This window comes from Corapipo altera, unplaced genomic scaffold (assembly GCF_003945725.1).
Source record: "Corapipo altera isolate COAL_440 unplaced genomic scaffold, ASM394572v1 54, whole genome shotgun sequence".
In the NCBI taxonomy this organism is placed as follows: domain Eukaryota; kingdom Metazoa; phylum Chordata; class Aves; order Passeriformes; family Pipridae; genus Corapipo; species Corapipo altera.
Genome location: NW_020884902.1, coordinates 9,583,354 through 9,608,888, shown reverse-complemented (window position 1 = coordinate 9,608,888; position 25,535 = coordinate 9,583,354). Strand labels below are relative to the sequence as shown.

The following is a 25,535-nucleotide window of genomic DNA, read 5'->3' as shown; positions in this document are numbered from 1 at the left end:
GTTGGCTCTGGGAATGCACAGCTCCAGGGGTGGTTGGCTCCCCAGCAGGCACTGAGCAGCCCCGGGATCGCTCCAGTGGGTGCAGGGAGCAGGGCAGGAGCAGTGGCAGTGGGGAGGATGTGCCTGGCAGCTGAGCTCTGGTCTGGTGCATGAACTGAAGTATTACAGGCTGCTTTGCAAAGAGATGTGGTGTGTGGCATAGCTGGTGGGACTGATTAGAAACGTGTGGCAGGGAGGGAAAGGGATTGGACCCAACACCAGTGCCAAACATTCTGCTTTCTCCAGGGATACTGTGACAGGATGCTTGGCACCCCTGTGCTGTGCTACCCAGGGGGTCTTGGGGGCTGCAGGGATGGAGGTACTGCCTTCTGAGCACCCTCGTGCCATTGCCTGAGGAGATGAGAGATGGTGTGAGGCTGTTTTGCAAGTGTTTGGGCTTTGGAAATAGGACTCTGTGGGGAAGCATGTTTGAGTAATGAGAATGAGCATCCCCCGAGAGCTCCTAAGAGCAGATCCAGCAGCTCCTCTGGAGCCAAAGCTGTTTTACAGGCTCCTTGCTGGGGTGTCCCCTGATTTCCCATCATTGTCCTGAGGTTGGCAGATTTTTGCTCCTACATCCCATTCCTGACAGCATGTGGGGTGGCAGCTGTGGCACAGGCTCCCTGGGTGCTGGGTGTTGGATCCCCAGAGAGGCTGTTACACCAAGAGATGTCAAGCAGAGCTGGAGGCTGTCACCAAGCCTTGGTTTGTTCCCGCTGGGGAGAGCTTTGCTGTCTCTGTCCCACCATGGGAGACGTCCTTGGAGCGAGCAGTCCCAGGGAGAAGGAACACCAAGGATTTCTAAGCCCCTAATTAAAAAGAACAGTTGGTTTAAATACCAGAATTCCCTCACCAGCTCACTGCTCTGCTTCCACATAAGCTGCTGAGATGCCTCTCTTCCCACTGCTAATGAGTGAGCTTGTCCCACGAGTCTGACAGTTGCAGGCGTGGGAGACTTGGGATGCTCTGTGTGCCCAGGGGATTTTCCCCCTTCCCAGGGCTGTTTTCCCTACCCCTCTCCATTAATTTTCCCTCTCTCCCCTTTTCCTCGGCAGCACCCTCCACCGTCCCCATCATGCACCAGGTGAGTGCCACGATGAGGAGCATCACACTGTCCTGGCCCCAGCCCGAGCAGCCCAACGGGATCATCCTGGACTACGAGATCCGCTACTACGAGAAGCTGAGCCGCATCTGCACGCCCGACGTTGGCAGCTCCGTGGGCGCCAGGCCAGCACCGGTGAGCTCGGGGGAAACCCTGCCATGGAGGGAGGCTGGGGGCACGGGGGCTTCACACTGAGGCTGCTCAGGGCCTGAGCCTGCTCGGAGAGGGGGAACATCGATGGGCTCTGAGTCAGGCTCTGCTGGGAAGGGTCCACGTGGAACAGGCGGTGGGACAGGCACCAGGTCACCTGGGCTGCCTCCGGAAGGTGGGAGCAATGTGCAGCCAGGGGGAGGGGAGAGATGTGGCTACAAATGCTAATTCATAGACTCACAGAATGGCTTGAGTTGGAAAGGACGCTAAAGCTCGTCTGGTTCCAACCCCCCTGCCATGGGCAGGGACACCTCTCACTAGACCAGGTTGCTCAGAGCCCCATCCAACCTACGCCGTTGCTCCCCCGGCGCAGTATTTTGTCCAGCACATCAGTGCCTGCCTTGGCTCTGGTACCTGTTAGGATAACCAGGGACCTGGAGCGAGGGGACAGTGTCTGGAGGAGGGGAGGAGGCCAGTGAGGGCCGGTGAAGGTTGCTGGGTTGTCCCTGTCCTGGGTCACTGCGTCCAGTCCTTTCCCTGGCAGCTGTCCTTCCCCGCAGGGGACACGCTCCCGACCCCTGCGCTGAACTGTGCTGTGCCCAAGCTGTTCCATCTCTTCTGTGTCTTGCCAGCTCTAATGAATTCCTCTAAATGTGAATAATTAGATGCCTCTTACCAGCAAATCACCAGGGAATGTGGCAAAAAATGAGATTGGAGACACAGGAGGTTTCCACCAAGATTTAGCACAAGGTTTAGCCAGCACAGGAGGGACTGCAGGGGCTGGGGCTCTCAGCAGAGGCAGGTTGCCCTTGAACCTGCTTGAACAAGCCCTTGTAGGGCACATTATGGTGTTTTATGGAATCACAGAATCATTTGGATTGGAAGGGACCTTAAAGATCATCTAGTTCCAACCCCCTGTCAGGTTTCCATAGCTGTGTGATGTTTCTGAAAGGCACAGGGACATCAATGGTTTGAAGAGGAGGAATTTGTGGCTCATGAGTATTTTTGATCTGGATGCTCTTATTGTTTCTCCCTGCTGCTCCATGCTCCGTGCTGTGGTGGGACCAGGGAGGCTGCCTGGGAGGCCTGTGCTGCAGGGACCTCCCCAGCTTCTTGGAGGCCAGGCAGAGCTTGTGGGTCCTGTTTCATAGAATCATAAAATGTCCTGGGTTGGAAGGGACAATAAAGATCATCTCGTTCCAACCTCCCTGCCACGGGCGGGGACACCTTCTACTAGCCCAGGTTGTTCCAAGCTCTGTCCAACCTGGCCTTGGACACTTCCAGGGATGGGGCAGCCACAGCTTCTCTGGGCAACCTGGGCCAGGGCCTCCCCACCCTCCCAGGGAGGGATTGGAGGGATTGGATTTCTTCCCAATATCCCATCTAACCCTGCCCTCTGGCAGTGTAAGTAGTCCCTCTCCATCTTTCCTGTCAGCTTCCTTCAGGTACTGGAGGGCTGCAATTAGCTCACCTCAAAATCTCCAGGCTGAACAGTCCCAGTTCTCTCAGCCTTTCCTGTGGGATCCTCCGTGTCAGGGACGCTCCTGAGGCAGAAGCAGGGCCTCTGCTTTATCCCCGTGCAGCTAAACCTCATCCCTGCTATCACGGGGGGCGGGTGGGCCCTGCTGTCCCTCATCCCCACCTCTGACCGTCCCTCTCGGCCGTGCCTGCAGGACCACAACGAGTACAACTCCTCCATGGCCCGGAGCCAGACCAACACGGCGCGGATCGAGGGGCTGCGGCCCGGCATGGTGTACGTGGTGCAGGTGCGGGCCCGCACCGTGGCCGGCTACGGCAAGTACAGCGGGAAGATGTGCTTCCAGACCCTGACGGACGGTGAGTGAGCGTGGGAGGGGTGGGTGGTTGTCTTTCCAGCCGCGGCTTCACGCTCTAATTGGATCAGAGGAACTTGTCTCCACGCAGCTCTGTCCCAGCGGGCAGCGTGGCGGGAGCCAGGTGATTCACAGCGGTGTCTCATTAGCCTCCAGCTGGAGGAGTGATCTGCCTGGAATCTCCTGGCTCTGGGTTTCCCCCGCTGTTCTGCTGCACTTCTGCCTTTGCCACCTCCAGCCGCGGTGACAGAACCCCCTGCCACGAGCTCTGAGCCCGGCACGGTGGGATGGGGTGGGAGGAGGGTTGTAGAGCCTTGGAGGAAGGACTCTCGGATACTCAGAGCCACATTTGAGCCATCAGGGCAAAGCTGGAAGGGTCAGACCCATGACTGAAAGGTGATTTCCCACCCCAAGGTGGGACCCTCACCTCATGACCTTCAGGACTTCTTCTGGCCTCCTTGCCAAAGTCATGCTGCCTTTTTTCTGACCCTAACCCTTCCCTGCACCCACAAACACTTGATTCCTTTATAGACTACTAACTCATGGGAGGGTTTTCCAGAATTCCAGTTTCAGGACTAGTCCAGAGGCTGGTGAGTGAAACAAGGCTCCTTTTGTGGTCCTCTCACCCCTGAAGAGAGAGAGAGCCCCTTCCCTGCTGCTGCTGGTGTGACTCCTGCTCTGCTCAAGTGACATCCATGGCTCCCAGACTTGCTGCCTGTCTTTCCTAAAGCTTTTCTTCTTTCCTAAAACTTTTTTTCTGTCCTAAAACTGGGTCACCCCATACTCACAATCACATTGAGTGCCAGCTGGAGTGGGAAGAGGAAAACCATGTAGGGCAACCAAAGGGAAGGAAATGGTAATAAACCCCCCTCCAATGCCTTGAATATTCAGGATTAGAGAAGCAAGAAGAAAAATCCTGCCTCAAATAAGGAATTAATTGAAATTTAATAAGAAAGGGTAGTGTAGATTATTAAATAATAATTGATTGTTAGATGAGAATTTCTCAGGATTTAAGCAGCATGCAAGAGATAAATCTAGTTGGCAGTAATTAACTGCAGAGTAGAAAAATACAGATAAAAGGGTGCTAAATGCTTTCTTTCAGATGAATTTTATTTTAACCCTTGTGTGTAGTGGCTGGCACAGCCTGGCAGACCTCACTGGGGGTGGTTGGGGAAGGGAGTGTCTCTGGAATGCTATAGAAGTCCCCAGGAATGTGGGATCTGCTGCATACTGCCTGTTGAGGGCACCCACACTGCTGATAGGGCAGGGGATACAGGAGGGTGCAAGTGGTTTTCTTAGGGTTCCTCCAGGAGTGTCCAGTCCTCCCTGTGCCACCTTGGCTTTCATCCCAGCCTGCTGCTGAAGGACACAGCAGGTGGCTGAGGGGACACAGAGGGTTCCAAGGGGACACAGGGAGTTGGAGAGATGCTCAGTGGGGAAGGGATGCTGTGGTTGCCATGGCTCTGCAAAAGAAGTTGTCACATGCAGTCTGTGGAGATGTTAAAACCCACAAGCACACCTGCAGTAAAGGTACCCAGGTTCTCCTGGGCCTCACTCTCAAGGTCATCTGTTGCATGGTAGACTCTCTGGCTGGTTTGATTATTAATGGGATCTTTTCTCTTCCTCCTTTCCTACAACAAGTAGGAATTTTGTGTCTGTGAGACCCCGCGTTAAAATTGGTCAAAGTGACCAACGGGTTTAAATCATAGAATCTCAGAATGGTTGGGGTTAGAGGGACCCTAGAGATTATGCAGTTCCAACCCCCTGCCATGGGCAGGGACACCTTCCGCTAGACCAGGTTGTTCAATAAATAAATTTATTGAGGAAAGAGAAATGCCAGAGCACAGACAAACCACCTTGTGAACCTCATCTCTCCAGGAAACTGGGCCCACGCACATCGGTTTGACTTTATTCCCAGGACCTTCTCCTCCATATATTCAACCTCAAGCTGTGTGAGCTGAGTGTGACAGTCCGTCCCTGTGCAATGCAGCACCGGCTCAACCGATGCTCCTGCCTGGATCCTCCCTGTCCAGGGGACACCCATGGAATCAGAGGGGGGCATTACAAGATCCTTTCCCAGAGGCTGCTCTTACCCCGAGGGAGAATTCACCCCATCCCTCTTCCCTTGCAGACGATTACAAGTCGGAGCTGAGGGAGCAGCTGCCGCTGATCGCGGGGTCCGCGGCGGCCGGGGTGGTCTTCATCGTCTCACTGGTGGCCATTTCCATCGTCTGCAGCAGGTGGGTCCCTGTGGGATGCTGTGTCCCTGCAAGGTGGAGGTGGTAAGGTGTAGATTTGGGGTAGGAGGGGAGGGATGGGGGACCCCTGTAGCTGGAGAAAGCACAGAGATGCCACTGCTCTTGGAGTGTTGCTGGTGGGGAAGTGGGTTGTGGCCACCGGCAGCTGCTGATCCCTGAAGCCTGGCTGTTTTCTCCCTCTCCTCTCCCAGGAAGCGAGCCTACAGCAAGGAAGCTGTGTACAGTGATAAACTGCAGCACTACAGCACAGGCCGAGGTGAGTGGGGCAAAGAGGGAATCAGAGGGTGATCCCTAACCTGCACCTGACATCTGCCCCTCTCCTCTGCCTTCAAAGGGGTGGAAGCCCCTTGGGCAGGTGGAGAGGACCATGGGGAGGGACTAGAGATGACCACAAATGTGTGTCAGGCTGTCTGGGGGTGGTTTGCAGTGGTGCAGCACTGTAGGTAGGAAAAGAAGTGTGCCAGGAGGGATTTGGGGGATGATGAGGGATTTTGGGGGATGCAAGGGGTAGGGGGCATGTAGGGAACAAGGGCTGGGGAGAGGATGCTGTGAAGGCTCCTAAAGGAGAAAGGAAAGGAGAGAAGTGGTGTTCAGAGAGAAGAGGAGCTTCTCAACTCCTGCCACAGGCTCTGCCTCTGCCACAATCAGTGCTGGGCTATATAGACTTTGGGAGCATTGTTGAGGAGTGTGGGCTGATGGCAGGCACTGCTGCTGTCCTGTCCACGTGGCTGATGTTTGTCCTGTACCCTGCTCCAGGAAGGATGTGCAGACAGTGACTGGGAAGGTTTAACTGGCTTTGGGCTGCTGATCCCCTTGGCAAATAATTGGGAGAGCCTGAGCTTTTCCTGAGAGACCTCTGTGGTTGATGGAACTGTGCACCAGAATAAATCCAAGGTGTATTTGTGTGGAATGTCTGTCAAGTACCCCTCCAGCAGCCAGCACTGGAAATGATAATAAAACAGCAAAGCAGCAGCTTTTTTGGGGGGGGATTTGCCACCTGGTGCCCACAGGCTCCGTGCCCCATCCCTCTGGGATGTAAATCCCATTTACACTCTCCTGGATATGCCTCCCAGGTGCAGTTTGCTGCCTTGGGGGAAGAACCATCTCTGGCTCCTGGGCACCTGCCTGGGGAAAAGGGATATGGGATGCAGGGTTGGATGAAGGATGGCTGGGGAAGGCAAGGAGCAGAATGGATGAGCAGAGGAGAGGGATGGAGATGGAGTGACCAGCCTGGCAGAAAAATTCAGGAGGGCTGAGAGGGCTGGAAGGGGGTTGGAGGCAGCAGGAGAACCCAGCCAAGCCAGCAAAGCACACTGGATTTTGTTTGACCTTCTCAGCTTCATCCCAAAACCTCCCAACCTGATGGCAGCACTGTGGGGGGCCTAAACCTCCTGGCAAACAATAAACTGTTTTCCCAACATCACTGGGTGATCCTGAAATACAACAGACCTGTGCTTTTCCTCCCCATTTCCTCCATGTTTCTGCACTGCAGGGAGCAGGGCAAGATTTATTTGATGCCTGATGGCTGAACCCGTGTCAGGCTGCAGGTGGACTGATTTTTCCCATTTTCCCCTGGTTTTGAAGCATTCACAGCTCCATGTATGTCTCTGGCTCGCTCCAAGCATCCCAAATCCCGGGATACTCAAACTAGGTAGGGAAGTAATGAAGTACATGCCTGTGTTTGGTTTTTAAACCTGGTGGATGTGAGGATTGGTGTGTGAAATCTGGGGGTGCCAGCGCTCCCAGACTCCTGTCAAGGTTAGTGAGCCTCCGGGTGCTCCGTTAGTGCAGATGCTCGAGGAAAACAGGTGGGAAATTTGTGGTGAGCAACTAATGGAGTAACGAGAGCATCCTCTGGAACAAATCACTCTGTGTTAACTGGCACAGCAATTACAGCCTCCCAGCACAGCTCTGCCATCCCTCCGGAAGCCCCCCTGGGATCGCTGCCGCTGCCAAGGACTGCCCCAGCTGGGTTTTGGGGTGACATGGGGTCTCTCAGGCTGTGATTTTTCAGGGTTTATCCCGGCCACTGCTTCACTGGGAACTTTGAGATTGGGAAAACAGGGAAAACACCCTGCTGAAGCACTAGCGATTCAGCAGGAGAGGTTTTTTCCTGTCCCCAAGATAATTATTCCCAAGGAAAAATGATGTGAGAAGGAATTGGTCACTGGATTCAGGGACAACTTTTGAAGAGTGATAAAAAATTTGCCATAGTCTGCAGCAGTGATAAATGGCCTAATCCAGTTTTTAGGAGTATTGGGATGATTTAAAGAGCATGAAGCCCTTTTTGGTGCTTTTGGTGGTGTGCTTCAGTACCCGGAATTTCACTCAGCTTCTGCCAGCGATGATTAGGGTTAGGGTGGCTGAGGTTTGCAGAGCTGAGGAGTGGGTTTAGCTGCCCTAATCCCACTCATTTGGGTGGGATGAGGATGAGGGGGGAGCTGATCCTGGTGTTTACTGAGTGCATGGGCAGACCCTGGGGCAAATCAGGGGGTGTTTGAAAACCAGTGACAGTGAGCAGGAAACTTTGGCATTGTTTTCTCCTCTATTTTTTCAATACGTTGATCAGCGAGTCAGTCTCCGTTACGATCCTGTAAATCCCTTTGTAATCCTGGCTGGAGCATCAGCTGCTCTTGTAAAAAAATTTATGGGGCAGTTAAAGTGTATGAGACAGAGCTGTAAAGGGATTTATGAACTGGGAGATGCACAGATGGCTTCATTGCAGCCTTCCCCACCTCTGAGGTGCAGAGCTTTTGCCCCAAACGCCTCTTTTGGGGGTGAGGGTGCTCCTGCCTGGTCCCTCCCCGGTCCTTGATGCCCCACAAGCAGCTGTCCCTCGGTGGCTGTTTGGCTCCAGCAGTGCCCACTGCCAGGGTTTTGTGGCTCCTCTTGAATTACTTTGCAACTGGGAGCTGATTTGGATTCCTGGCGCAGAGGTGATGCTGTGGTCCATGCATCCATCTGTGTGTCAGCTCTAGAAGGACTCTGGGAAGGACCAGTGTGACAGGATCATGGTCCTTGGAAAGGTCCTGGACAGGATAATCAAATCACTGTAAGGATGAGGTGCCTTGGGGAGGGGGACCAGGCAGTGATGTCTCTCCTAGTGTCCTCCAGAGATGACCCTGAGAGGCTACTTTGCCATCCCTGGCCCCTTTTTTCAGACAAGAAATGGCACAGGAAGCTGAACTTCCCCTGGGAGGATCACAGCCCATTCTGGGTCCCCGTGGTACAACACTGGGTGTGACTGTGACCTCACTCTGCCCTGCAGCCGTGCCCCCTGGCAGCTCCACAAGCCCCTGGGCATCCAAACACAATGTCTGCAAACGCAGTCTGGGGAATGTGGGGGTCTGTTTTGATTTTTTCCACCACTGAAAAGGGCAAGAGCCCACTTGCAGCATCCCCTGCTCCACGTTGCCCCCATGCAAGGGACTGCACACGTGTCACAGTGCCCGGCCAAGCTGGATTTTCATGGATCCATCCAGGTTGTTGGTTATAATTGCTGCACTCTGTCAATTTAGTAGCCGCCACAAAGCTATCAGAGGCCTTTTTGGATAAATAAATATTTCTTCACTAACGTGTGGAGCCTCATAAAGCCTTCACCATAAAGCCAGCACATTGTAGTTCAGGTCTGTAACTGCTCCCATTGCCAGGGAGGAGGAGGAGGAGGAGGAGGAAGGATAACAGTGGAGGAGTGGAGGGCCGAGGAGGAAAGGAGGGTTGCAGGGGAGGGCTGGGTGCAGTGGGGAGACCAAACTCCAATTCTTGGCCATGGCACAACTGCTCTTTGTTTCCCAGGCTGCTTAGTGGATGACTTGTGGATGGTCCATCCCTGGGACTGTTCAAAGCCAGGTTGGAGGGGACTTGAAGCAAACTGGTGGAAGGTGTCCCTGCCCATGTCAGAGGGTGGAACTGAATGAGCTTTAAGGCCTTTCAGCCCAAACCATTCTATTAATTCTGTATTTTTATAATTCTCTCCCTTTTGCTGTTGTTCCCATCTTTCCTGCACCAAGGGTCTCCAGGGATGAAGATCTACATCGACCCCTTCACCTACGAGGACCCCAACGAGGCAGTCCGGGAGTTCGCCAAGGAGATCGATGTGTCCTTTGTGAAGATAGAAGAAGTCATTGGAGCAGGTGGGTCTCACCATCTCCTGCTGCCCATCCCTCCCTGCCCTGTCTGCCACTCCTGTGTGTCCAGACATGCAGCTGGAGCAATTTTCTGGGGAAGCACACGTGGTCCTTCACTGGGAAACAGTCAAGGAAGCCTTGAGACATTTCTGGATTTGTGATAGGTGAGGGTGGACAGGTGGTTGGCTTATGCTCTCAAAGTGCCTCTAAGGTGAGGAAGGCTCCAGGAATGTATTCACTGGCTGACCATGGGGCCTCTTGGGATTTCCCACTTGGCTTTTCTATGAGATAACAAGAAAAGCCAGATCTCACTGTAGTCTGTGCCATATTCCCATACATATGTATATATACACACACGTGCACGTTTGTGTGTGTCATCTGTGCTGTTTCTATTGCCATTTTTAAATAACTATGTCATACTCTTAGGAGAGAAAGTGAGAAGCTGTTGGGGGGAAGCTGTGAAGAAGCAATGACTTAGTTTGGTCATGATCAAGTTCAGTGAGGTATCACCTGCCCTTTGCTGCTCATGAAGGCAAAGGAGCTGCAAACCTGGCTTAAATGTAATCCCTCCACAGGCAAATTGTACCTTGCTGAAGGAAAAACTCTCCTGCTGGAAAGGAGAGGACGCTTTGTTCATATTTTAAATTAGAGAGCAGACATGTAAACAGACCAATTATTTTCCATCCCAAGATAAGTGGTGTGCAAAAAGGCAGCTGGGATTATCAGTGCTGACATCTGATATTTGAGGTCATCCTTAAATGTTGAAGTTCTTGCTCTGCAAATCCTTCTTGTGGGGGTCTGCAAGAGCAGCCCCAGCCTTTGCTTGTGTTGGTGTTGGGCTTTGTCACCTCAGAGAATGTTGCAAGCCTAAACACGTCCCCAGCAGCAGACGTTGCCCCTTTTAGAGAGGACAAGTGAGCAGATTTGTAGAGGAGAGTGTTGTTGAAGTGTGAACTGGCTGCCATTTCTCATCTGGTTGGTCTGGAGACCAAACAACCCAAGATACTACTGCTCTCTACAATGTTCTGTGTGGAGGAGGAGGAGGAGGTGGTAGCAGATGGTCTTGAGGCACTTGATGCTCTGGTCTGGTTGACAAGGCAGTGACCGCTCAACGGTTGGACTCGATGACCTTCGAGGTCTTTTCCAACCTGAATGATTCTGTGATTGTCTTGCACTTGCAGGGGAGTTTGGAGAAGTGTACAAGGGCCGCCTGAAGCTGCCGGGCAAGCGGGAGATCTATGTGGCCATCAAAACGCTGAAAGCCGGTTACTCGGAGAAGCAGCGGCGGGACTTCCTGAGCGAGGCCAGCATCATGGGGCAGTTCGACCACCCCAACATCATCCGCCTGGAGGGCGTGGTGACCAAGAGCCGACCGGTCATGATCATCACCGAGTTCATGGAGAACGGCGCCTTGGACTCCTTCCTGCGGGTAGGACGAGCTGGGGCTGTGGGGACTGTTGTTCGGTTGTGGGATTCGGGAATGAGATGTTGGTGTCCCGTTTGTAAATCCCAGCCTGTTTGCTTGGATCAGGAGCTGGTTGCAGTGTGCCATGCACCCCAAAAATGTGTGTTCTGGTGCTGGTTACCTCTGCTTTAATCAGACAGGGCAGCTGGATGGTCCTCTGGGGAGGTGCAGTGTCCCCCTGAGGTTGGGGCGAGCACCCTGTCCCATGGTGGGCTCTGTGCACTGACCCCAGCGCCTGCTCTTTGTGGCCACAGCAAAACGACGGGCAGTTCACAGTGATCCAGCTGGTGGGAATGCTCAGAGGGATCGCTGCTGGGATGAAGTACCTCGCGGAGATGAATTACGTGCACCGGGATCTGGCTGCCAGGAACATCCTGGTCAACAGCAACCTGGTGTGCAAAGTGTCCGACTTCGGCCTCTCGCGCTACTTGCAGGACGACACATCTGACCCCACCTACACCAGCTCCTTGGTAGGTACCTCTCATGGGGTTTTACCCTGCCCAGCATTCCCCGTGCCTGCCCTGCACCCGCTGCCAGCTGGACCTGGGACAAGGGTGCTGGATGTACACCCTGGCATGGGTGGGAGCATCTCATGAGTGTTCTCATCATGTATGGTCATGGTGGTTCCCACAAGTCATCCTCTATTCCCTCCTTTCTCTTCCTCCTTTTCATGAGTTTTCCACCTCCCTCCTCCCCAGGCATCTTCCTACCCTCCAGTTTCCCGATAAACCGCTTCCCTTTTCTCCGTGGAGGAAAGGTGCACAGAGAGTCTCTGGAGAGATGGGAAGGGAAGGCAGGGAGATCACAGCAACTCCCGACGGCACAGCGATGGCATTTTAACTCCCCTTCCCCCAGCACTCCAGGTCTGGACTGCTTTTCCCTGCTGGAAACTTGTTCCATGCATTAATTAGAGACACAAGCCTAATGGGAGCTCTGCTGTTCCCCAGCCACCCTTCTCCTCCTTAATTCACTCATTCATAGGTAACAGCAGCTCCTCTCTCCCCTGCTCCCACTGCCTCTGGGGACCCCCAGCTCCCCACCATGACCATCATCCTGCCAGTGAGCCCTGAGCCCCTGAGTGTTCAGGATGACTAGAGGGGAAGGGGATGAGTTAGGATTAATTAGGAGAGCGTGCAGTGGTGCTGGCACGAGGCTGCACCGACTCCTGCCAAAGGAGTTCCTTGGGCTGCCAAGCTGTGCCCAGGCACAAGGGCTGGTCCACCTGACAAAATGAGAAAGCCATGGACATGCCTTTAAGGCTGACTCAGCAGCTCACCAGTTGCAGCCCTTCATTCTCCCTCCCCTGCTCATGGGGTGTTTCCATCCCCCCAGACCTGCCCCGCTCCCTGCCCAGCCCCTCTGCAGGCAGCAGCCTTTGAGCAGACACCCAGCTTTTATTTTTCCTCCAAAGACCCCGGCAGTAGCTGCCGAGACGAGGCATGAATTAGTCTTTCCCCCACCTTCAGAGATAAAAAGAGATTATCTCATCTGTGTTTTTATTTAATTTAGGCCATAATAGATCTCCCTGGCAGCTGGGAAGTGATGCTGTGCCTGCGATTGCATCACTCTGCCTCCCACAGCAGGCTTTTCGCTCTGGGGAAAAGGCAGGAAAAACAACCTAGCAGTTAATTTCTTCATTTGTAGTTATTCAAATCAAATTTTTTGCCATTCATCCCTCAAGAGCAGCTGACGCTTCCTTGGAAAGGCTACAGAAAACAATTGTGCTGAACAATTTACAATGCAGTTCTGCCCCCAGTAAATTCCATCCATGTCTGTGGTTTTCCTTATCCCTGGGCTCTTTTTGTGGTTATTTCAGCAGAGCTTGCCCAGGGAGCAATCCCTCTGTGTGCTGCCCCTCCTCACATCCCTGCCCCTCAGCATGGCCTCTGGCCCTGGGACTGGCCCCGGCTTGGTGGGGTGACTTCAGATGCTGAACCTGATTCTGAGCTTTTAGGAGAAGCAAACAAACCCTGGCTGGTGGGTATCCAGGCTCCTCTGCCAAGGGAGCTGTTTCTCAGCTGCTCTCCCTTTTTCCCCTAGGGGGGTAAGATCCCTGTCAGGTGGACGGCGCCGGAGGCCATCGCCTACCGCAAGTTCACCTCGGCCAGCGACGTCTGGAGCTATGGCATCGTCATGTGGGAGGTGATGTCGTTCGGGGAGAGGCCCTACTGGGACATGTCCAACCAAGATGTAAGCACTGGGGGTCATCCAGCCTGCTCTGGGGGCATGTGGGTGGCTCGTTCCCTAAAGAAAGCCCTGCCTGAATGGCTCTCATCTCCTTCCTGGAGCCTCGGGAGCACTCGGTTTGGAGATGAAACAGGCTGGCGAGTGAGAGGATGCAAGGAGGAAAATTGGGAAGAAAAGCCAGTGGGCTGGTAATTGGACTTCAGCAAGCTGCAGGGCCTTTGAAAATGTTCAGAGGGCTTACGAGCAGGGAAGGAGCTTTGGAAGTGTGACTGCTGCACTCCGGCGCGATCCGCCGAGATAATGAGTGGCAGCTCTCCGCTGGGAGGAACTGCGGCGCGCGGAGCATCAGAGCGGAGATTAACCTCGGGGAGCGCCGGAGCCGGGAGCGTCTCCTCCCGCTCCCTTTGCTGCTGATCGGCTGGGCCGGCCTTCCCGGCTGCCTGTGGCACTCGTGCCCGCACACGCGGCCCGGCGAGCGCCGCTCACCCCTCCGCCAGCCCCCCGGGCCCCTGCCCCTCACGTACCGCTCTGTCCCCTGCTGCCCGCAGGTGATCAACGCCATCGAGCAGGATTACCGGCTGCCCCCGCCCATGGACTGCCCCGCCGCCCTGCACCAGCTCATGCTGGACTGCTGGCAGAAGGACCGCAACACCCGCCCGCGCTTCACCGAGATCGTCAACACCCTCGACAAAATGATCCGCAACCCGGCAAGCCTCAAAACTGTGGCTACCATCACCGCTGTGTGAGTGCCCGGCGCGTGGGAGTGCTCCGTGCCAGTGCTCCGTGCCGGCATCCCGAGCCATGGCAAAAGGCTCCCCTCGGCCCCAGGGGGAAGGATGGGAATTCATCAGTCGGTTTGGCGGGAGCAGGGGTTTCTGTCTTTGCTCTGCCTGACAGTCAGACAAAGAACATGTAGTTTTGAGCCAAGCAATAGCAATAATTCTTTGCTATTGATCCTTTATGGCGTGGGACCCTGTGGGCGCGGCGGCTGCTCTGCCGGCGCTTCCGTCCCTGTGGCTCCTGTGGCTGGATTGCAACGTGTGGGATTGCAAAACTGCTTGGCACAGTGGTATTCCCACAGGACATACCTTCCTTGAGGGACCACAAGGGTGCCTGGGGTGGATTGAGGGGCACATGTGTGTGCTGATTGGGCTCAGGGGTGGCAACCCCTCAGTGCCAGCCAGGCTTGTCCCCAGCGGTGTGTTCCTGTTTCAGGCCTTCTCAGCCCCTCCTCGACCGCTCCATCCCCGACTTCACTGCCTTTACCTCAGTAGACGACTGGCTGAGTGCTGTGAAGATGAGCCAGTACCGGGACAGCTTCCTGACCGCTGGCTTCACCTCCCTGCAGCTGGTTGCCCAGATGACATCCGAGTGAGTTGGGTGCCCGAAAACTGGATGCTGCCCGGCTGGGGGTTGGGAGAGGTGGGAAGGTCAGTTCAAGGCAAAGGGTGGGTATGAGCACTCCTCACACTGGGCAGGACCACCCTGAGTTGGAGGTGGCCACATTCACCATCTGGGAGTCAATGTGTGGGTGTGTCCCTGCTCTCAGTCCCAGTGATGCTCACGGGGCTGCGTTTGGGCTCTTTGGCTGTTCCAGCTGAGCTTGCATCCCCCTCCTCACTTAGGGACAGCAAAACACCACCCTCAGCTGCACACTGATCTTCCTCTGCCTGTCTGTCTGTCTTCCAGAGACCTCCTGAGAATAGGGGTGACTTTGGCTGGGCACCAGAAGAAGATCCTGAACAGCGTCCAGTCCATGCGAGTACAGATGAGCCAGTCTCCGACCTCGATGGCATGACGTCCCTTGTTTGACGGGGAGGGGCGGGGAGGGCACGCAGAAGAGGGGCAGAGTTGGGAGGGGAGGAACTGGCGGGTGCCAACGGGGCAGCATTTGGGGAGGAGCCGCTGCTGCCCGGGGACTGCGACCGCAGACGAAGGATGTTCCTGGGACTCGTCTCTAACTGGTGACTTCCGTTCCTCACCAACAGAAGCACACTTAGCAATGTCATGGGGAACAGCGTATAAATACATATAAATATGTACAAATCATATATTTAAAAAGCAAAGCAGAACAAAAAAACCATAAAAAACAATGAAGACAAACCAATGTGCGTTGGGGAAGCAAACCCAAACCCTAGAGACCAGACTCCAATCCCACCACCAGTGAGCAGTGGTTGAAACTGAGAAGGAGGAAGGGGCTGTTGGGGAAGGGAGAGGCATGAGATGGAGCGTCCTGTCCAGAGAAACCGGCTTCCTTTTTCTTTTTTCACCCTCCCTCCCTGCCCCAGCCCTCCTGGCTTGCCCCGCTCCCCTCTCTGCTCATGAACTGGGTGGAAGTGTCCTCAGATGTCTCCGCAGCTCCCTGACATCCTACCTGGGTGCCACTCCGGCAACTACCAAAGGACTTCGCTGACCACTGCATGGGGGATCCGACTCAATCCAGTTAATGTCTTCATATTGAAGAAGAGATGTACCTTCAATAGAAAACCTTGGGTTTTGGTTTTTTTCTTTTGTTCGTTTTTTGGTTTGGGTTTTTTTTTTTTTCTCTTTCGCTTGCATTTTTTTTGAAAAAAGGAAAAAAAAAAAAAAAAAAAAAGGATTAAAAAAAAAAAAAGGAATCTCCATCCTGGAAAACGGAAAGAGGTGTTCCCGTGTGTGTGTGTGCGCGCTCGTGCGCCCGTGTATGTTGTCGACCTACCGTGGACTCACTGCTTGTCCGTCGCCGGCGGTCACCGCTGACCCTGCGGCCAGCGGCCGGCCGGGCCCCAGCCCGGGGGGTCACGGGTTGTGCCCACAGCCCCCTGGGGCGGGAGGCAGCCGGGAAGCACCCGGCAATGAAGGAAGTGCTCGGCATCCTGGAAGCGGGGAGGAGGACGCCAAGGGCCCGCGCGGCAGGGACGGGACCGGAGGAGCCGCCGCGTGGCTGTGACTGGGTTGGTGGCTGCTGGAGAAGGAGGAGAGATGCTCTGGGAAATGGACTGCTCGGGCCTCCAGAGCCTCGGCGAAGATGGCTATGGAGGACTTTTTTCCCCCATCTTGCAGACCTAAGGATTTTGATATTGATTTATGGACTTAGGTTTCATGGCTTTGGAGGTAGGTCCGTTTGTCTTGTGTGCCTCTCTGTCCGTCCATCTCTGTATTTTTCTGCTCTCGCTTCCTTGCAGCCTCTCCCAGTGGATGTTTCCCAGTGTTAAATTTGATTTTTATTCTTTTTTTTTTTTTTTTTTTTTTTTTTTTTTTTTTTTTTGTTCCTCCATTGGTCTCCTTTGCAAATTGATCCGGGTAAAATCACCAGGCGCGTGTCAGTGTTTACCCAGAATATTGTAAGACTGGGCAATCTGACTTCCCTCCGCGGATCGCGACGGGAGTTTATAAAACAAATGAGCTCTTAATAAGGCTTTTACTTAGAGGGTTGTGTGTGAGTTGTAATGATCCGTCACCGCGCTGTGCCGGCACTGTGCTGGCAGCCAGCAGTGCCTGCGTGGCGAGGGAGTGGTGGTGTGGGGTGGCTGCCTGGCCCTGCCTCTGGGGCTGTGGGTCCCGGATGGGATTTGGTGGTGTGGTGGCTCATACGTGTGTGGAGACCCTCTGTCCTCCTCAGTCAACCTCTGTCCTCCTCACTCATCCATCCCCACTGCTCACACTATGGGGATGACCTGCACCCATCCCTGTTGCAGGGATATTCCATTTTCTCCTGTGTCACGGGGAATGCTTTATGTCTGTGTCATGACCATGCCCACACCTCTCCGTGCCATAGCGATGCCCTGCTGCCATCCCTGTCCACGTGTCCTGGGTGGGATCACTGCCCCTTGTGCTGGGGCCGTTGAGGTTTGCTGTGGCTGGGGGGACCCCCGTGTATCCTCTGGTGAGCATGTGCTTGGTTCATGATGGTTCACGAGGAGCATGTTCATTGGCTCATGCTGATGGTTCATCACCTGGGGAGAAAGGGTGCTCTTTACCTCTGGGACTATTTCTTTCATCACCTAAGGAAGATGACCTGCGTTCCGCCGAAGAACAGGAACTAACAAGAGGCAGGAATGAGCTTGTTTCAAATCACTGAACTCCCCCCAGAGAAAGAGGCAGAGAAAAACACCCCTTGTTTACAACAGCAGGGACTGTTCCTCGTCCTGTCTGATAGACGATCCCTAATACCTCTCGGGATACTCGTGGCCCAAATCTGTATTCCAGGATGTTGTCACACGGAATACAACATGCAGATGGAGCGGGTGCCGTGCATGCTAATGCGCTGCCACGCCACATTGATATTCACTGATGGTGAAGGGTCCTTTGTGGGTTTTTTTATGATTTCTCTTTTATTAGAAGGAAGCTAAAGGCATTTAAAGGAACGAATGACAGCTGCACAGGCTAAATATCAATACTCCACCTTTATGACTCCCCTGTGGTGTTGCCCGGCTGCGCAAGCACCTGCGAGGCAGGGGGTCCTGCTGCCCTGATCAGGGTCCTCTCTGTGGCACCACTGCCCCTTTTGCACCCTTTCTAACCCTTTCTTAATATAAAACCTTTAATATAGAATCATTAGGTTTAGAATAGGTCGATCAACTTTTGACTGATCCCTGCCTTGTCAGCCCGACCAGAGCACTGAGTGCAATGTCCAATCTTTCCTTAAACACCACCAAGGATGGGGACTCCACCACCTCACTGGGCAGCCCCTTCTAATGTTTAACCACTCCTTCGGTGAAGAAATTTTTCCTGTTGTCGAGCCTGAACCTCCCCTGGGGCATCTTGAGGCCATTTCATCTTGAATATGAAATATGAAGTGTTCAGTCCTGCCCATCCCACCCAGCAGACTGGGTACTTGTGAGTGGATAAACAGGCTGTCCAGGTGCTTGGATGCTCTTGGAGATACCGAGCCCTGCTTTACATCCTGGTTTGATTTCCCAGGGTGGATGGTGCTCCTTGGCCCGCCCGTGCTGCCAAGCACCCCTGACACATGGCAACAGCAGTGCCCCTGGGCATTGCCAGGACTGGTGGTCTCTCTCTCAGCTGTCTGATGGCTCCTGGGCTGTGTTGTAGCAGATGATTCCCATATTCCACCTCTCCTAATGGGTTGTTCCCACAAAGGTGGCATCTTGGCCTTGTACCAGGTCCACCCAGCCTAGGGGCCTGGAGATGTCCCCTCCAGGGTCACAGGAGAGCCCAGCAGCAGATGGATGGTGCCCAGGGCTGAGCAGGGAGGATGCAGGTGGCTCAAACAAATCCCTGCAGAAATGAGGCATCGTGGGCCAAGGGAGTTGCTGTCAAGAGAACACTTGAGGGAGGGTCACCATGGGCCACCTGCTCTCCTGCCTTTCTATAAAAGCCATTTCATCCAAAATGGAAGATTTCACCAAAGGCCATCAGGCTGTTAATGAAAAACAAGGGGAAAAGTGCAAAGCAGCCATGTTTGAGTTTTGCTCTTTATTGAAAAAAAGTAACATAAAAATTTCAGATGACTTCTGATGTACCATTTTGTTTCTTCAGAGACCTGTCTTCCAAGTACAATCAGTTTTCCAAACTGTAAAGCCTTTCTGTCTGGGAGTGACAGTGTTATCCCTGCCTGGCCATGACAGCAGGGTTGTGTTTGGACTGCTCCTCCTTTTCCTTCATCGGATGCCAAGGTGGCACCTCTTTGGTGGTGCCCTGTAGCTCCTCCCTGGGCAAGAGCCTCTTCCCTGGCCTAAAAATGAACACTCCCATTTCATATCTGATCCGTACTGGTTGGTGTTGGACTTCCTTTCCTTGATCCCAAAGGAGAAGGGGTGACTCAAAAATTATTTTTTCCTCTGCAAAGTTTTGGCTTAAAAGGAAGAAAAAGACATTTTGGGATCAAAGAGGACCAACTCCACAGGCCTGTAATCCGGGCTGGGCTCCATCCATCCCACAGGGTCCTGGTGGGTTCAGCTGCCACGTGCTAGTGCTGGGAGGTGCCCACTGCTGGGGGAAACCACAAGGTGGGTCGTGGCCCCCTGTAACTGCTCGTAGGTGGAGCTTTGGTGCCTCGCTCCTGTGGCTGTATCCCAGCTCCGAGCAGCAGCACACAGATGCAGCTCCTTGCCTGGGTGAGCCCACCTCACCCTCGCCCCCGATCCTGTCCTTTCACTGAGACACTTTGCAGTTGTCAGCTCCTTCTCTCCATTTCTATGGCAACTGTAAAAACCTCAGCCCTTTTGTGTCTTTTTTATTTTTTTTTGTGTGTGTCTGGGTTGGCTTTGTCTTTTTTGCATGGAGTGTTAAATCAAAAAACCGAGACTTTTTGCTACCAAAACCCTGCTCTGAGCTTGGCCTAAAGTCTTGTGTGAGAATCAGTGGGCAAGATGCTCATGTCTGGAGTGAGTGTTGCCGACTGGTTTCACGTTGCCCCTTCCCTCCACCAGCCCCACTGTTGCTCCCCTCGTCCCTCAAAAAGTCCCCGTTGGCAATTCAGCTGTGGGGTTGTCCCTGGGGCTTTTTCATGTCTTTTGTACAGCCCCATCCTTGGGTGTGGTGGAGGAGGCAGCAGCCTGCTCGACAGCAGTAATTAAAAGGAGATGTCGTGCTGCTGCCAGCAAAGGTGGACCCAAGGCTCTCGCACATCCAAGGCAGGAGCGAGTGTTTGAACGGGGAAGAGGAGCGTGTATTCGTGGTGTTATTATGTGCCTCTTTCTACAAAAAAAAAAAAAAGGAATGCATTTTATGCCATTTAATGACCTTCAAATTAACAGTTCTTTGAAAGCACTTATGTATATTTAATTTTAAATGTTGCTGCAAGTCAGAACGGGGCTGCGATGAAAACAGCAGGCGGCCGGTTTTTAAATAAGAGCGATCCCAGACCATTATTTCCGAGCCTGTCAGCTTGTGGTGCCTCTAATCCTCTTTTCCCAAGGAGGAATCAGGGCTGTCCTTCTCTCTGTCCCTCTGTCCCCCTTCCCTTCTCTACCATCTCTGCTCCAGGAGCTCCCCACCTGCCATCCCGAGCCCCATGGGATCTCCTCTTCTGCTTTCCGCTTCTCCAGGGTGTTTGATTCAGAGGGAGGGAAGGGTTGGTTTGGGGTTGGTTTGCAGAGATCTCATCAATGAATCTACCTGCATCCTGAGGACATCCCTGTGGGAGCCAGGGGAACATCCCAGCTGGCCCATGGCCTGGGATAAATCATTGGGCATCACCTATGAAGGGTTTTTTCACTGCCACCAGCCCTTGCTGTTGTTCTGTGATGGGGACAGACACGTTTCTGTTCCTTAGGATCTGTTCTTTAAGCTTTTGCCTCTGATCCATAAAAACTGCCAATATATTCAAGCCACTCTGTGTTCACTTGGAAATCATTACTCTTAAACATTGAATCTGACTTTAAAAAGAAAAAAGATCAATCAGCTTCTGAGACAAGTAATGGATTTACAGACCCCAAAACGTTCTGTAGCTCCAAGGCCACTCGTCCTCCTTGAACTGCCAATGGGAAAGTGGGTGATGGGGGCCAGGGCTCACATCCAGCTCTGGCACTCAGCCAGGTGCTGCGTGTCCCCTGCTCCCATAAAGTCCCCCCTGCACAAGGAGCTGCAAGGGGGATTTAACACTCGTATCATTATCTGCTCCTGTGCCTCTTCCATGAAGGATCCTGCCAGGGTGGGTGCTGGTCTAATTACAGCTTGGGCTGGCCATTCCCAGTGAGTCTTCTTGCAATTTTGAAAGAGCCAGAAACTTTTTGAGCAGTGATGGAGGAGCAAAGTCCACACCAATGGATTCCCACAGTGAATGGTTTCACCCCATCAGTGGTTTCTCCACACTGTTCCTGTTCCAGCTTATATCTTTAATATCTTTTGTGGGTTGGAAAGGTCCTTTGGGATCATCTGGTCCAACCCTTCTGCCATGTAGGAATGGCTGTGTCTGTCCCAGCTGAGCTCAACCTCCTCCAAGCCCCATCTCTGGGAGGTGTGAGAGTGTCAGTTTGTGCTCTCCCATTTTTTATGTCCTCAGGGTTTGGTTTTGTGTCTGTGTCTCATGGGAGATCTACTGGCTCGTGTCCATCACTGGACCCTGATGGGCTGTGTTCCCATACTAGGGCTTGGTGTGGAAAGAGGAGCTTTCCGGTCAGGAGAGGGTCTCCTCTGCTTTACGTAGCCTGAAGAGGTGTGAGATGGGAACCATGAGCATCCATGGCATTAAATCTGGTCTCTTGCTTCGCCTCAGAGCAGCAGATGGGTGCTGGAGAGGGGAGTGCACCTGCCTGTGGTGACCATGGTGCCCTTCACTTGGGCCTCTCGGGGTTGTCAGGGCTGCTGGCACTTGGGTTGGTGTTCCAGGGCCTTCTATTTTGGCTGGCTGTCCTCCATGGAGCAACACTGTGATTATCCCTCCAGCATGAGCTGCCCCTCTCTCCCTCCTTCCCTGTCTGTGTCCAAGCATCTCTGCTGCTTCTGCTCTGCTTCTTCTGGCCATTGGAATTTAAAAGGCTGTGAAGCCCCTGGCTGTCCCACCCCGCTGTGTGGCTCTGCTGTAGTGGCTGGTTTTGGGGTCCCAGCAGACCCCAGCACGTGAACATTGCAGGTGACATGACCATGGATGGGGTGGCCCCGCCAGTGGCACAGGTGGGATGGTGTTGAGGTCTCCTGGCCCATCCCTGGAGGGAAATGCTGGAGGAGGTTAATCTGAACAAACCAGGCGTGTGTTTTAAGTGGATTAGTTGAACTCTGCTCCCTCCCAAAACAGACAGTGCCCTTTTGGGGCGGATGTGGAAGTGGATTAGGCAAAAATCTACTTAGCGCTGTGTTAATTCTAGATAAGTGTAGGGGGATTAACGCCTATCCACTTAAAAAAATTAATTGGAGTGAACTTTTCTCCATGCCCCCAAGTAAACAAGGCTCAGCAGCTTCCCCCATCCACAGGTTGGGCTGTGCCTTTCCCTTCTCTGCTCTCCCATCCCCACATGTGGTGCCGGAGCTGCTGTCATGGTGGGGGGAACCTGCTCCTCTCTTTGATTATCCCCAGGGGTCTCATTAGGCGGTTGAACCCTTGTATGAGTGTAGGGGAGAGAGGGCAGGAAAATTATGGTCCCCATCAGTGCAATTATCAATGCTAATTAGCGCCGAGTGGGACTGAGGGCGGGAGGAACAGCCCGTGCCAAGTGTTGTCTGAGGAGCTGGGAGAGCCTCTAGCCTTGAGGGGGCTTCCATGGACAGGGGGGTGTGGAACATGCTCACATTGGTTTGTTTGACTTTCTCCCACCAGTGCTTTGGGTGTATCCTTCACATTCCTGAGCCTAAATATTTGGGAAGGCGTCCCTGCCCTGTGGGCGGGGACTCAGGTCCAGTCTTTTGTCTGGGGTTAGTGCCTGGGTGGCAGTGCCATGTCACAAAACCAATGGTGCCCAGATGAGGAGGGGGCTCTGGGAGGCTCCTGCCTCAGGGAAAGGGCAGTGAGATGTGACTCCCCTTTACAGAGGGGTTGGATATGGGCTGGTGCCCAGGTAGGACCTGCAGGATACAGTGATGGTTTTGGATCACTCCCAGAGCTGCCCCCATCCCTTGCCTGCTCCCACCTGCTGGCTCCTCTTTTCCATGGCATCCTGTAGGCACAGCAGCTGGGTTTACAGTATTGCTTATCCTTAATTATTTTGGGTATTTGCGATTCTGCCCATTCCCATGAGCATGGAAAGGGAGAGTGCCCTGAGGCTGGCACCTGCCCACATCCCAACCACTGCCCACATCCCAACCACTGCCCACATCCCAGCCCACATCCCAACCACTGCCCACATCCCAGCCACTGCCCGCATCCCAACCACTGCCTGCATCCCATCCCACATCCCAACCACTGCCCGCATCCCAACCACTGCCCTCATACTGGTCACTGCCCGCATCCCAACCACTGCCTGCATCCCAACCATTGCCCACATCCCAGCCACGCTGCTCACTGCCCTGTGGCCATGCTGGAGGCCGATAACGCCTTCCCCCATGGAACACCCTCTCCCATGGAATGCCTTCCCCCATGGAACACCTTCCCCCATGGAATGCCTTCCCCCATGGAATGCCTTCCCCCATGGAATGCCTTCTCCTCCCACAAACATGGCCTTTTTATTGCTGTTTGTGTCATGCCAGCACTTCCAGGCTGAGATCAAAGCCCTCCACGCCGCCTCGCAGGGGTTCCCACGCTGGAGCTCAGGGAGGAGGAGGTGTGATGAGGGAGTGATTCAGTACCCGGGGGATGTGCTGTGCTGTCCCCTCCCCATCCTCCTCCAGCTGTTCATGACCTGTCCTTTGGGATCCATCCTTTGGAATCGGCCCAAATCCTCCGTAGCTGCCCCCGGACCGTTTTTGCCAGGACGAAGGGCAGGGCTGCAGCTGGTGCGGGAGAGCTGAGCCGGCAGCCGCCGCCCCCGGCAGGGTGCGGGTTCCCCAGGGAAAATAAACCCCCAAACCCTTCCCCGTCCCCGCTGCTGCCGGGCGGGTCGGGCGGCGGCGGCTGAAGGAGCTGGGAAAGGCCGTGGGGGAAGGTGGAGGTGGAGCCGGGAGCAGTGCCCGGGGCTGCAACCATCGCTCATCACCAGCTTTAATGTGGCCGAACCCGCGGCCGATACAAATCCTGTCACCACCCGGACTTGGGCACCCACCTCGGTTTATACCCATCCCCAGAACCTGCCCGGCTCAGCATCATTACATTAATTATATTTCTGTTACTGCTTTTTTCCAGCTCTTTTGCTGTTCTGTTCCCAGTTATATTAAGGGGAGATGTGACACCAAACCTCCAAGCACGGCACCAAAAATGGACCCTTGTGCCTAAGAAATACCACTCAGCAATATATTTTCCCCCAGCTGAAAGTCCTTTTTTCTAAAGATAATCTCAATTTCTCTTCTCTTTTCTCTGCCCCTTTTTCCACCAAACACTACATTACTAAATAAAACTTTCATTACTACCTGGGTTTGCTGAAGAAAAAAATTATTTCCATTCAGGAGAACGATGAATTTTAATAGGAGTGAAATGTCAGGCACAGCTGGAGTGGGTTTCTGAAAGCATCAGTATGTTTGGAGAGGCACAGGGACCCCAGCAATAATTAGCCAGTGAGCCCCAGCTTTCGGTGGCCCAGCAAAGGGACCCAGCAGTCAATTGCTTTGTTATTTAATGTGCTGCCTTTATGTTTCCAAGGTGCAATTGTATATTAAAAGCGTCTTTGCCTCTCCAAAGTGGCTAAATAATGGAAGTTTGCTGCTGGGCGGCGCTTCTTGGTTGCAGGGTGAGGAGAAGGTGCCCCTGGGGCTGCTCCTCTGGTTCCGAGACATTCTGGCTTCCCCCCGGGAGTGGAGAAGATGGGGATTTTTTGTTACATTGGAAAATGATTCATGGTGCTTTGTGATTTGCTCCTGTGTTCGACCCGGGGGTGCTCATCTTGCAGTGGGAGGTGGGGAAAAGGCAACTTGGCTGCTGGGGGACATGGAAACTGTCCCGCCCCCAAAATTGCATCTCAGCCTCCGCTCCCCGAAGCATCTCGGCTTCACAAAGAAATCCGTCTCCTCCGTTCCTTTCCTTTCCCCCCTGAGGAGAAATAGAGAGCTTTCAGTGAAATCATAATTTTTCTGACAGCATATTAATTAATCCCTGCTTTTAGTGGGTTTTTCCCCCCCTCCTTTTTTTTTTTTTTTTTTTGAGAGCCTGTATCTGCTGCAAGAAGCCTTTGGGTTTCACTGGGCGCAGTCCCCGCCGGCTGTGGGACGGGGTGGGGGCTCGGCGGTGAAGGATGTACAGAGTCTTGAGCGCTGGGTGTGTTTATTCTCACGCTTTTCTCCTTTCCCTCTTGCCTTGCAGGGGCATCGAGTCCAGCATTGCAGCGGGGCAGCAGCGCCAGGAGGGGGTCCCCAGGGACCGCTCCCCCACCACCCACCAGACGATGCTCCGGGAGGTCCCCGCAGCGCCCCGGGCCCCCGTCCCCCCCTTCCCTGTCCTGTACATAACCAGTGAGATGTCTGTAAAAGATTTCAACCCTTGGAATTTTTTTTGCCCTCCCTCCCCACCTCCCAGCCCGCCCCCCCCCTCCCGCCTTCCTTCCCCAATTTGTTGATTGTGTTGAAATTGTCGGAGTTTGTAACAGTAACTTTCAGAGAATATTGTACTAAAGAGAAAATTGCACTCAATAAAAATGATGAAAGAAACCTGGTCCCTCTCCTTCCCCTTCTCCTTCCCAGGGGCAGCCTTTCCGCTGACGGCTTCTTCTCAGCTCGGAGCTGGGGGAATATTTGCCATGAATATTCATTTGGGGAGCTGGCAGCGCTCCATCACTCCTTGACTTACCTCGAATGTTGATGTCTATCAGATCCGGCTCCCCGGTTTGTAAATGAAGTGACTTTATTCTCGGCGATCCCTATCGGAGGTTGCTTGCTGCAAAAGAGCCAGGAGAAGGAGTTTTCTTGGCACAG

General features: G+C 53.7%; 1 protein-coding gene across 1 annotated transcript in view; it reads left to right on the top strand.

The window, feature by feature from the left end:
- The window catches only part of EPHB1 (EPH receptor B1), a 77,175-nt gene extending 51,904 nt beyond the window's left edge, over positions 1–25,271 (top strand). Inside the window, exons 6-17 of the mRNA XM_027650575.1 lie at positions 1,095–1,276; positions 2,965–3,127; positions 5,255–5,363; positions 5,573–5,637; positions 9,392–9,514; positions 10,690–10,937; positions 11,228–11,443; positions 13,014–13,163; positions 13,709–13,902; positions 14,376–14,531; positions 14,850–16,253; positions 24,928–25,271. Of these exons, the coding sequence (XP_027506376.1) occupies positions 1,095–1,276; positions 2,965–3,127; positions 5,255–5,363; positions 5,573–5,637; positions 9,392–9,514; positions 10,690–10,937; positions 11,228–11,443; positions 13,014–13,163; positions 13,709–13,902; positions 14,376–14,531; positions 14,850–14,958 (1,715 nt within the window). The 3' untranslated portion in view covers positions 14,959–16,253; positions 24,928–25,271. The remainder of the gene's footprint in view (positions 1–1,094; positions 1,277–2,964; positions 3,128–5,254; positions 5,364–5,572; positions 5,638–9,391; positions 9,515–10,689; positions 10,938–11,227; positions 11,444–13,013; positions 13,164–13,708; positions 13,903–14,375; positions 14,532–14,849; positions 16,254–24,927) is intronic.
- Positions 25,272–25,535: the final 264 nt, after the last annotated feature.